This window comes from Neoarius graeffei, chromosome 24, assembly GCF_027579695.1.
Source record: "Neoarius graeffei isolate fNeoGra1 chromosome 24, fNeoGra1.pri, whole genome shotgun sequence".
In the NCBI taxonomy this organism is placed as follows: domain Eukaryota; kingdom Metazoa; phylum Chordata; class Actinopteri; order Siluriformes; family Ariidae; genus Neoarius; species Neoarius graeffei.
Window position 1 is genome coordinate 35,447,963 of NC_083592.1, and position 13,217 is coordinate 35,461,179.

The window sequence follows — 13,217 nt, forward strand, 5'->3', positions numbered from 1 at the left end:
GTTCATATTTGGGATGCATTTAGCCTCCTTCACACCTGTACTTGGAGCGATCCACTTCACCTCTGTTTTGGACACATGTTCATTGACTACTTTCACATTACCCATAATGCTTTGTGCCTTGGGGGGTAACCAAAATATAAACAAACTAAAACATGGCGTCGCACACTGACAGTAATCTTTTGAATTTAAATCTCCCTCAAACCTTCAAAGAAGTGTCAAAACTAACTAAACCAAAGCGTAAGGAAAGCTGCAAAGCCTTTTCTGTGGACTTTGAGAACTCAACCGGTAAAAAAGCGATTGTAAATATCGTACCAAACACTTTGAACATCTCTGTTTCGGGTGACAGTGAGTCAGCAGCCTTCTTCATCTGTCAACATGGGCGTTCCAATAATTACTTACCTGCAGAAGTGAAAAGACTGGCAGATGACCTGGCGACTTGTCCAGGGTATATCCCGCCTTTCGCCCGTAATCAGCTGGGATAGGCTCCAGCTTGCCTGAGGCCCTGTAGAACAGGATAAAGTGGCTAGAGATAATGAGATGAGATAAAATAGAAGAATCCACACTGAACTCGTTTTTGCTGGGTGCTGGTTACTGCAAGAAAGCCGTAAGAAAATACAAAACGCTTTGTGCATGGGAACACAAGCAAGGAATTCATTCAGTCAAGTAAGGACTGTAAACACAGCAGAACTGTCAAATTAATTTTTTTAAGTTTAAGTTGATTTTGATTTCCTTCACTCTGATTTTCCTCGAGCTCATATGGTACCAGATTATGACAATCTTTGGGCTGTTAGAACTACAGGATCAAATACTACATTCGATCTACCTACATAAACACTAAAAGGGGATGCACATGTATGGTAAACTAACTTATGCTGCATTGTTTGCCCTTTGTTTTGGGAGTTGATCCTTCAATAAAGTTATCCTTGTCAGTTCTTTGACTTGTCCTTGTTTTTCGGGTTTTGCACTTTTTATGACTAAACACAAAGACCGAGGGGTTGTAGGCTTTGTGACTTGGATCATCAGACTTTACTCCACCACTGAAGTGTGCAGAACACAGTCGCGTGTTGTTTGTTGGTGTAAAATTTTGACAGAGAGTTCTGTTTAACCGTGCTTTTCGACACTTAACCTCTTTTAGGTACGGTATTCTATAAAACATTAAATTAGGAAAAGTCATTTTTCTCCATGTGAATTCAAAGAAATGACTGAGGTTATCTGACTTAATAAACAAATATAGTGCCTGGTTATCCATCCATACATCCATTATCCATAACCGCTTATCCTGTGCAGGGTCACAGTCAAGCTGGAGCCTTTCCCAGCTGACTATAGGCAAAAGGCCGGGTACTGTACACCCTGGACAAGTCTCCAGGTCATTGCAGGGCTGACACACAGAGACAAACAACCATTCACACCTATGGCATACCTGCCAACCTTGAAAAAATTTTATGAGTACAATTTTACAATTTCATGAGTACCCCCCCCCCCCCCCCCCCCTCGTGTCAACCTCACCCCAACCCAGCGCGCATGCGCCCCCACAGACCACAACCAGCAGACCAAAAACACATTCAATCCAGTTTTATTGATTGACATAGTCCAGTTTTGTAAAACATTCCTATTGATAGACTTTGGGAAACTGTTATTGATGGCTCTTGGGAACTTCCTTCTGTTTTGAAAAGCACAACAAACATTAAATACATGTGCAAATGAAATGAAATTAAACCAGAGCCACTCTTTCAAAATAAATAACAACACATTAAATTAATTCAGTATGTAAAAAAGGCACTTACAACACAAAACATGGTATGCACAAATTTTAGACTTTTGCATTTTTTAACATGTTGGAAGTATATTGCATTATACAGTAAAAATACTGCATTATACAGTACACTGCAATATTTTGTAGTATGCCTTTTTCATGTGCAAACTATTGCATTTGCATTCGAAATATTGCATTTACTGCAGTAATACTGTAGAAAAAAGCATTTGATACTGCAGTACCACGCAGGCTTTTTCATAAGACGGATGACCAATTTTCGACTTCACATCATCTGCAAACATTCTAGGCTACCATTGACAGAAGTTGCCGACTGCCCTGAAGATATACAACATGCTACGTTTTGTTGAGCACATCAATAAAGTGGTACTTATCATAGTGATTCAATGAGCGCGCGAGAGGAATTGTAATCAGGTTTCATTGGTTACTGCATCGAATATGCAACCTCGAGTGACGGCTTCCAAGTTAAATGAAGAACTAGCCTGTACTGTTGGAGTTGTAAATGCACAAAATAACGGCTAGGAAGCTCTTGAGTACACGTGAAACACAACCGTTTCTGTTACAAATAAAAAAACGACGTCTCTAACCGACTTTTCAATTCCCGACTCGCTCTAGCCACCTGGCTGCACCGCTGCACTCAAGTCAGAGACGCGAAGGAGGAAGGGGAGGGGGTGAAGAGGGCAGAGCCACACGCTCTGGAAGAGGGGTGGGGGGGTTTGGGCAAAGCGTTCCATTCTGGCTTTGAGTTTTCTCACAGATCAGCGGTATCAACTTCAGCGAGAACTTGACTGAAATGCAAGTTCGGACGATATGCGTAGTTTTTTAATGTGAAAACGTACAGTCGTACAATGAGGTAAAAATTCGTAGCGGCTACGCAAGATGCGTACAGGTTGGCAGGTATGCTATGGTCAATTTAGAGTCACCAGTTAACCTAACCTGCATGTCTTTGGACTGTGGGGGAAACCGGAGCACCCGGAGGAAACCCACACAGACACGGGGAGAACATGCAAACTCCGCACAGAAAGACCCCTGTCGCCCATGAGGCTCAAACCCAGAACCTTCTTGCTGTCAGGTGACAGTGCTAACCACTATACCACCATGCCACCTGCCTGGTTACCCCCAAGGTGCAAAGCATTATGGGTATGTGAAAGTAGTCAACAGCAGGTGTGAAGGGGCCTCAGACCGTTTATTTTGGTCCATACCTGGATGTAATTGCTGTGTTCACACCTTCTGAAACCACCGCAAGGGGAAAATACATCAGCATTCGATTCAAACATACAAAATGCAGCATATATAAAAAATACTCTTCAATTTTAATCTTGCATTTTTGTATTTTTCTTGTGTTTTAATTTATTTTCTCTCTTTCTTTCTCCTCCCTGCCTCAGCGCTGCCTCCAGTGATGTAATGCTCAATAGCAAAATAAATCAAACCAACTCCAAGAGCTGTGAATAACAACATAAATAGTGCTTATGATTTTTGCTTGTGATGTGTGTGTGTGTGCATTTAACGGAGTTGGTGATTAGATAGGGAGGGTGTGTGTGTGTGTGTGTGTGTGTGAGATTTGTGTGTGCTGTCTGCATCTTGACTGTCTTGCAGACATGCGATTCTTTTGTGGCACTCAGGGGAAATTTCTTTTGCCTTGAAGTGGACAATTTCCAGATTATATTTCCGGCATCAGGAAATTTATGATCGAAAGGGTGCTGCTTTTGGGCATTTAGACAGTTCAGTTTTGTACACACAGACAAACATTTGTGATAGATTGAGCAGATTGGATTTTTGAAACTTGCGGATTTGCTGTAGGCATGCATAAATACAGAAGATGAATGGGATATGCAAAAGGTACAATAATTAAGCAACATAATAATTGTATTAGTTTCCCTGCATGAGTTTAATGCACGTTCATAATAAGGGTAAGATATGTGGACTTATTAATTAGATTCATTAGATTTGTTTATTGTATTGTCCAATAAACCATGTAACACAATCTGATTACTTCCTCCTAATTTACCAGCAGGAGCGCTGATTTGTGGCATGTCTGTGTCATTCTGATTAATCCCACCCAATTTACCCAGTGTGGGCCAGGCCTGTGATATGGCAATTACTCAACTTAATTATGCATCTTGCTGCAGTCTACCTGTCCATGTTAGTAAAATGAATTATCCCAATGCCAGCCTTGAACATATTTACACAGTAGAATACACTCACACACTGCACAGCATTTAAAGGGGAAGCTTCCTAGATTTATAATGAGTCCATACAAGAAAAGGAAAATGCCAACAATCACCGAAGGAATAAAACACTCCAGGGTGGGCGGTTAGAGGAAAATAATCACTGACCTCGTGGTTTTATTCTTCTTATACCACAGCAATTTGACCAGACTAACAATTTTCATTGAAATATTCATGGATTTCCTGTTAACACTTATGTTACAGCAGCTATCCTTTTGTGTCTGTCTTGAAACTATATGATATACTGTACAATGCAGCTTGTGATGCTAACCAAAACTGCAAATCATTCCATCCTCATCTTAAAAATCTCCCATGTCAGAAAGTTACGGCTTTTACACCGGAGACTCCTTCTAAAAGGAGAAAACTGTTTCAACAATACGTTTTTTTCTTTCTTTTTAAACCTGTTTCTATGGAGGTGGCACGGTGGTGTAGTGGTTAGCACTGTTGCCGCATGGCAAAAAGGTTCTGGGTTTGAACCCAATAGCCACTGAGGGCCTTTCTGTGCGGAGTTTGCATGTTCTCCCCGTGGCTGCGTGAAATTTCTCCGAGTGCTCTGGTTTCCCCCACAGTCCAAAGACATGCAGGTTAGGTTAACTGGTGACTCTAAATTGACCGTAGGTGTGAATGTGAGTGTGAATGGTTGTCTGTGTCTATGGTGGGGTTTACATTAGACCGTATCAGTGGATCATCAGATTAACGTTTTTAAAACGATTAGTGTGCACACAGCAACACCAATACACGATTTGCGTGCACACAGCAACGCCAATACACAGATACGCTCGGCTCCGCAGGCATCCTGTGCTCCAAATCACTCCGCCCTGAACAGCGAGTGCCCTCTGGAGGGTGCGCACTCCGGCCCTGCGCAGCTCACAGAGCGCGCGAGTATAGCGCACGAGCAGTGATTTGGGACTGAGCCGCTGTGTGTGTGATCTCAGTGCATATCACTTACCACTTGCAAGTGGAAGGATGGCAAGCCTAAAGACAATCATAACTACACAATGGGCAGTATTTGCATCAGTATTTGCAGTATTTTCATACGTTTATACTCTTTAATGAAAGGTGATACAAGGCGGAAGTCTGCCCCGTTTTTCAGCAGTCGCATCACATGACCAACGCCAGCGAATCAGGAAGGTGGATGTCACAGTGACGTTGTCCAATGATGACGCCAGCTAGAGCTCAGCACAGCGTATCCGCGTATTCTCAATGTTTACACAGCACCGGACCAGACACGATCTAGATTGAATACGTGGACGCTGGCGGATTCCCGTTTCCCGGCGTTTCCAGGCGTTTTAATGTAAACGGACAGTGCATCCGCGAAGAAAACGAGACAGATACGGTCTAATGTAAACTTGGCATATGTGTCAGCCCTGTGATGACCTGGCGACTTGTCCAGGGTGTACCCCGCCCCTCACCCATAGTCAGCTGGGATAGGCTCCAGCTTGCCCGCGACCCTGCACAGGATAAGTAGCTATGGATAATATTTATTATCCATAAATATTTATATGTAGCATCTACTATATGAATCCCTGTGTAAGGTTTTTTTTTTTAACTGTATTAGAACAAAAGTGTTTAAAGGCCCAGTCCCACAATACCAATAACTATAGCTATAACTACAACTACAGTATACCGATAATTATAAATAAATCAGTCCCCTGCAGTTTATGTGGTTGGTGCTCACACTAGACCGATAACGATCCCTATAGCCCAGGCCTGGGTTTATCTGTATTGGTGAGATTGCTTCTAGAGCGATTTTTCCAGGCCTGGACCTGATCCAATAAAACATCTGACCAATCAGATAATTGTTTACATGTGACGTTGTATGAGCACATGCTATTTTTCCCCGGGCATCCGATAAAACATCTGACCAATCAGAAAGAAAGAGAGAAAATACATTAAAATACAAGAAAAATACAAAAATGCAAGATTAAAATTGAAGAGTATTTTCATTTAGCCTGCATTTCGTATGTTTGAATCAAATGCTGATGTATTTTCCCCTGCGGTGGTTTCAGAAGGTGTGAACACAGCAGTTAGACAGATGTAGACCAAAATTAACGGTCTGAGGCCCCTTCACACTGGCTGTTGATTACTTTCACATACCCATAATGCTTTGCACCTTGGGGGTAACCAGGCAGGTGGCATGGTGGTGTAGTGGTTAGCACTGTCACCTGATAGCAAGAAGGTTCTGGGTTCAAGCCTCATGGCCGACGGGGGCCTATGTGTGGAGTTTGCATGTTCTCCCCGTGTCTGCATGGGTTTCCTCCGGGTGCTCCGGTTTCCCCCACAGTCCAAAGACATGCAGGTTAGGTTAATTGGTGGTTCTAAATTGACTGTAGGTGTTAATGGTTGTTTGTCTCTGTGTGTCAGCCCTGCAATGACCTGGAGACTTGTCCAGGGTGTACAGTACCCGGCCTTTTGCCCATAGTCAGCTGGGAAAGGCTCCAGCTTGCCTGTGACCCTGCACAGGATAAGCGGTTATGGATGGATGTTTGTTTACTAAGTCAGATAACCTCAGTCATTTCTTTGAATTCACATGGAGAAAAATGACTCCATGCATGGTGGTGTAGTGGTTAGCACTGTCGCCTCACAGCAAAAAGGTCCGGGTTTGAGCCCTGTGGCCGGTGAGGGCCTTTCTGTGCGGAGTTTGCATGTTCTCCCCGTGTCCGCGTGGGTTTCCTCCGGGTGCTCCGGTTTCCCCCACAGTCCAAAGACATGCAGGTTAGGTTAACTGGTGGCTCTAAATTGACCGTACAGTAGGTGTGAATGTGAGTGTGAATGGTTGTCTGTGTCTGTGTGTCAGCCCTGTGAGGACCTGGCGACTTGTCCAGGGTGTACCCCGCCTTTCGCCCATAGTCAGCTGGGATAGGCTCCAGCTTGCCTGCGACCCTGTAGAAGGATAAAGCGGCTAGAGATAATGAGATGAGAACAAAGCTGTGATATAAAGAAAAGTATTGAGATCATAATAACTACCAATCTCATCTCATCTCATTATCTCTAGCCGCTTTATCCTTCTACAGGGTCGCAGGCAAGCTGGAGCCTATCCCAGCTGACTACGGGCGAAAGGCGGGGTACACCCTGGACAAGTCGCCAGGTCATCACAGGGCTGACACATAGACACAGACAACCATTCACACTCACATTCACACCTACGGTCAATTTAGAGTCACCAGTTAACCTAACCTGCATGTCTTTGGACTGTGGGGGAAACCGGAGCACCCGGAGGAAACCCACGCGGACACGGGGAGAACATGCAAACTCCACACAGAAAGGCCCTCGCCGGCCCCGGGGCTCGAACCCAGGACCTTCTTGCTGTGAGGCGACAGCGCTAACCACTACACCACCGTGCCGCCAACTACCAATAATATTGGTTATTTAAATTAGGGGTTTTTTGTAATGTATTCTTATCTTATACCTATCATCAAGATAAATGAAAAGAAAAATTGCATCTCTGCATTTTACATGGGTATAGAAGACATCTTGAGTGTGTTATCGTTATACGACTCCTTGCTTGTTGAAAAAAGGACACAGTGAGAGAGTGGATTAAACACAATAAAAAAAGACTCATTAAAAGGAACTTTTGACTCACTAAGAAGGAAGCTGAATTCTTTGTGTTTCTCTGCAAAACTATATTTCACTCATCTGTGTAGCCATTTACGCACAAGTTACTGAAGGTGTGGGTGTAGCCAAATCACGTCCAATTTTCTGTCCTTTTCCAATTTTGTCCACTGGCTGGAGAATAGAGATCATGACTGCTAAATGACTCTCGTGCGAATCGTTGTCAGCATGATGGACGGCTTCTGGGACTCAGAACTATCCTGTGTCAGTCATCTGTGGCTCAAATAATTTCCACAAAACTGACAAATATCATGGCACCAGATGTTTCCGATGCTCTGTGTGTGTGCGTGCCAGATGTATCACGAGGTGAAAGGACGCCAACATCTGTGGTCATTACAGACTTGATGTATCACTCCAATTACTGATGCTATGGCTTTTTAGTCATGACCAGATAATTGGCCTCCATTGTTTTGCAATGACGAAGGAAATGCAGACGGATAAGTGTGCGGTGAAATCAGGTTAGTTTTGTCTCCCAGAAGACTGCCACACTAACAGTATAACAGCATCGGATCATCAAGATCATCTGATTTTTATTAGTTTATTTCACTCTTGGCTGCATCAAGAAAATAAGAGCCAGAACTTTATGAGTTTGATCATATTTTCTACTGGAACCTGCTGAAACATGAAGGAAAAAAGAAAAGAAAAGAATGGTTTAATGGTAGTATGTGTGGAATTTTTATTTGCTCAGTCCTTGAGCTAGGAAAATATTTTGCATGAACCTGTCATGAAGATTATTACCATTTCAGTTACAGCAATTTACACAGTCAGCAGCAATTCAGCTTCATGTGATTTACTACTGAATATGTTAGACCTCCTCAGCATACCTGTAATTATTATTATTATTGTTATTATTATTATTGTGGGTGGTAAAAGAGAGCAACTGGACTTGCTTGAAAATTCTTGAAGACGTTTCACCTCTCATCCGAAAGGCTTCTTCAGTTCTGTCTGACTAATAGGGAGTATCCCTATTAGTATCCTTATTAGTCAGACAGAACTGAAGAAGCCTTTCGGATGAGAGGTGAAACGTCGTCAAGAATCTTCAAGCAAGTCCAGTTGCGCTCTTTTACCACCCACAGTTTACTATGATCTGGATGACTGAGAATCTTCACAGACATATATTTACCAGCTGGGAGGTCGGTATCGTGAAATACCATGACCGAGGTCTTGAAAGTACTGAGCGAGGCCCTCTGGGCCGAGGTCAGTATTCAAGGCCGAGGTCACGGTATTTCACCATACGGACCGACCTTAAGCTGGTAAATAATATATATATTTTTTTCTTTACCAAATTCTAACAGAAAACAAGAGCGCCCGAAAGGGAAAACCGAGCCGAGCCACCATTTTGAATCCTCATTCACGACTGCAATGCAAATTGCTTCCTCCTTGGTATACAGTACAAGTGCACTTCCATGGCAGGAAAAAACCCCTACATTTTGCCGCCTATGTAGTCCCCTATTTATACAAAATTGAGTCATTCAGGATTCAGCCATGTTTTTGCTCAGCGTTAGCAACAGTTACAGGTTTTTAGCTTTCTCCTGAAATGTTTTTTTTTTAAATTTCGTCTTCCTCAGGGTAGTAAAACTCGCTTTCGCTGTGAAGACTGTCTTTATCGCTGTCCATGATGTACAATTAATGCTATTCTCCTGAAAAATGCGAAAATAAATGTTGACAAAAATTGCTACTATGTTTGTTGTTGTTGTGAATGAGCGAGTCGCCAGAGGTCTGTAACCGGGGTCCGTAATTGGGGTCTGTACTGTAGGATATGGACCTGCTTGCCAGCCAATCAGAGCGCAGGATTTGATGGAACCCGGACCGCAAAAAAAATTAATATTATTATTTTTTTTAAACCCACAAATCAACCGAATGACTAAATAATCTCTTTCTTACCAGATTTGAATATACGGTACCATGTTTTTGTCATAGAGTCTGCCTGTTTCACATCGGGTACCCGTGCGGTTTACAACCTTTGATTCATCTCCAAGTAACAGAAAGAGCGCCGGGAATCTATCCGGTGATTTGTGTGGACCATGAAAATCCCCAGAGTCGGTGCTCATGTGCCATAAGATGGTGAATTAGCTGTCATCAGGGGCAGCTGACTGTAGCATTCTTGCACACTTACTTTCACATCCCCCCATCCGGCAATAACAAATCACTTTACAACATGAATCATAACTATTACTTTGTCCTCATTTCATAGAAGGACCAGACATCATCTTCATCTCTCCTCCTCTCTTCCCTCAAATAAGCCCCAGACGACTCAAAGGCATTTTTACTTGAGGCAGAGCATCACCAGCTCTGGCTGACTGCTCTCACTTGCTGTTTGAAGGTATACTAAGTGCCTCAATACAATCTGAGGTCTCTAGGTGCTCTCTATGAGGAAGACAGACGAGACGTGACATCAAACAGTATGGGAGTTGTTATCAAAGCCCCATTACTTACTCTTCTACTGTGTGCCTCTGATAGGAGCAGACACCAGTGTATGTGTTAATTCAGTTTGGACTGAGATGATGACGTGCGTGCACACACACACACCTGTGCACATACACTCTACACAGTACATACATACAGTACGAGACAAAAGTTTGGAGACACCTTCTAATTCAACGGTTTGTCTTTATTTTTATTAATTAAATCACTTCATGTCTTAAAGTAATGATGGATGTCGTTATTCTTTACTTAGCTGAGCGGTTCTTGACATAATTTGGATTAATACAGTTGTGTTATTGGGCTACTTACTGTATTTTTATTATTTACTATTTATTGTTTGATTTCAAACTCATTAAGAAGGCAAGAAATTGCACTAATTAACTATTGACGAGGCACAGCCATTAATTGAAAAGCATTCCAGGTGACTACCTGAAATAGACAGATAACTGGTTTCGCATTGTCTTTGAGTCTGCATGGGTTTCTTCTGAGTTCTCAAGTTTCTTCCCACCTCCTAAAAAAAATATTTGTATAAATATGTATGTCCTTGATGCCCTGAGAATTTTCCATGGGCACTGTGATATGGTTCGTATTCAATTATATCCACATTCACTGTATATGAGCAATCACACGCTCTGATTGGCTACTCTACTACTAGGATATCAGCTCATATACCGTGAGGAGAGAAAAACAAAATGGTGGAGTGCATCAAGTCAGATACATCACTTTATCATGTATTTAAATGAAACAGAAATAGCTAAAAGAATATATATATATATATATATATATATATATATATATATATATATATATATATATATATATATATATATTCCCCCCCCCAATATATCCGGTTCCACATTCCAGCCCAGTTGGTGGTGCCAAACTGCCAAAAACCCTAAAGAAGAAGAAAATGGTGGAGCATGTTGCTGAACCAACCGAGGACGAAATAAAAACTTTACTGGAAAACAAAATCCCCAAAAAAATAAAAAAAGCAACAAAATATTGGAATAAAAGTATTTCATAGTAAGAACGTATCAATTTTTTTTCAAGAATTATTATTATTGCATTTTTCACAAATTGTTCCTGTCATTTCACTGGTTTGTTTACATTCTAAGCAGAAATGATTTTGTCAGACATTTTGTATAAAGTTTGCAAGAAATAAAAATGCTCTGTTTCTTAAAATCCAGTGAATGTGGATAGACTAAAACAGTTATTCCACTCGATTTCATCGTAAATGGCTTATAGCTTACTCGGTGCTATGCGCCTCGTCGGCTATCAGCTCATGTACGACTCGATTTCATGGAATAATTGTTGAATATATAAAGGACAAGCGCAAGTGTCCTTTACATATAAAGGACAAGGTTAGACCACGTCCTTTTCAGATTTAAATCTGAAATACAGATACAACAAATGTGAATATTTGGCTCACTAAATACAGATCCCGTGTCATTGTGTTGAGATGGTGTGGGACAGGTTGTGCATGCAAATAAGTTTGAGGCTTTCTTTTCCCCTGAGCTCACTGCATTCTTCCCTCTAGCTTCCTTGGGAAGGGCACTGCTGATTACCTCTCTGTTACTCATCTCTCTCTCTCTCTCTCTCTCTCTCCCCAAGATCAACCTGCAGAGAAGGATGCGGGTCACAGGCCTGATAACCCAGGGGGCCAAGCGGATTGGGAGTCCTGAGTACGTCAAGTCGTACAAAGTGGCCTCCAGTGACGACGGAAAGACATGGAGGACGCACAAAGTCAAGGGCACGGACGAGGATATGGTGAGATGTGTTTTTAATTAGCTGCTGGCACAGCGTGCCTCACACTCCGCACACTTTAACAGCTCTTTAAATTGGATTTTTTATACTGTTTCGGGATGAAGGAAAGCGACTAGGGCCACCAAGGATGAACAATGCTCCATCATTTTTGACGGAGCCCCTCCCTTCATTTTCTATTACCACCCTTGTTTTATTTTAGCTTTTTATTTTTTTCATTATCTCCACTAAAGACTTTGGGTGAAAATTTTTTGCTGCATCATTGCCTGCTTTTGTCAAGGATGCTCTTTTTAATATCTGAGTCATTTTGCTGAGATGAAGTTGTTTATTGGTTGTGTGACAGTGAATATTGCGACTATGGCACAGTATGACATGTTTGTTTATATTCTACTTTTTTCTTTATCCTTATTATAACTATACTATGTAATTATCCTACGTATAAGCCTGATGACTAATCCCTACAGCAACAACAGCGATATGCTAATCTTTATTACTTATATTAACATCTCTGGCTGGCTGTCCATGTGCAGATATTCCGGGGTAACGTTGATAACAACACTCCCTCAGCCAACTCCTTCACTCCCCCTATCGAGGCTCAGTATGTGAGGATCTATCCGCAAGTCTGCAGGAGACACTGCACTCTGCGTATGGAGCTCTTGGGCTGTGAACTCACAGGTTCGTCTTCAGTGAATTATATAATTCCATTATCTGGCATCACCCAGAAGAGAATAGGTTCCTTTTTAAATCTGGTTCCTGTCAAGGTTTCTTTTTTGTGTCATTTCAGGATGTTTTTTTTTTCTTTGCCACTATCATTAGTGCCATTCTTATTTGCTCATTAGTGATTTAAATATATATCCGGATTTGTGTCAAGCTGTGTTGTGGCAAGATCTATTTTTAAAAGCACTTTAGAAAAAAAATAAATCTGAAAAGTTTAGAAGAGATGAAGTTCGGGTGAAGGGTAGGGTCAGCAGTTGTAGAATTGTTACACCATCCATCTGAAATCTTATTAAATCTTATTTTAGTTATTTTTATTTACTGCTGAAGCCACTGCAGCCATATAAATTGCATCGCTTAGCAAAGTGTTGTTTTGTTAAATCTCCACCTCAGTGTTGGTCACATTGTTATAACCTCTGGGTAATAAGCTGTTGAACTCTGCAGGATGCTCGGAGCCTCTGGGGCTGAAGTCTGGACATGTACAGGACTACCAGATCACAGCGTCCAGCACTTTCCGAACCCTCAACATGGATATGTTTACCTGGGAGCCCAGCAAAGCCCGTCTGGACAAGCAGGGGAAGGTCAATGCCTGGACGGCTGGACGTAGTGATCAGTCTCAGTGGCTACAGGTATTACTGTCTCTGTCTATTCTGTTCTTTCAGTGTGACTGGCAGCCCATTAACGCTCCTGGAGCCACAGTGTGACTG

At 42.1% G+C, this 13,217-nt stretch overlaps 1 protein-coding gene across 2 annotated transcripts in view; it reads left to right on the plus strand.

Annotated features, from left to right (window-relative positions):
• edil3a (EGF-like repeats and discoidin I-like domains 3a) overlaps positions 1-13,217 on the plus strand; it is a 499,492-nt gene that overhangs the window by 366,870 nt on the left and 119,405 nt on the right. For both annotated transcript variants that reach the window (XM_060907106.1, XM_060907108.1), the window contains exons 6-8: positions 11,647-11,802; positions 12,327-12,471; positions 12,955-13,139. In XM_060907106.1, the coding sequence (XP_060763089.1) occupies positions 11,647-11,802; positions 12,327-12,471; positions 12,955-13,139 (486 nt within the window). The remainder of the gene's footprint in view (positions 1-11,646; positions 11,803-12,326; positions 12,472-12,954; positions 13,140-13,217) is intronic.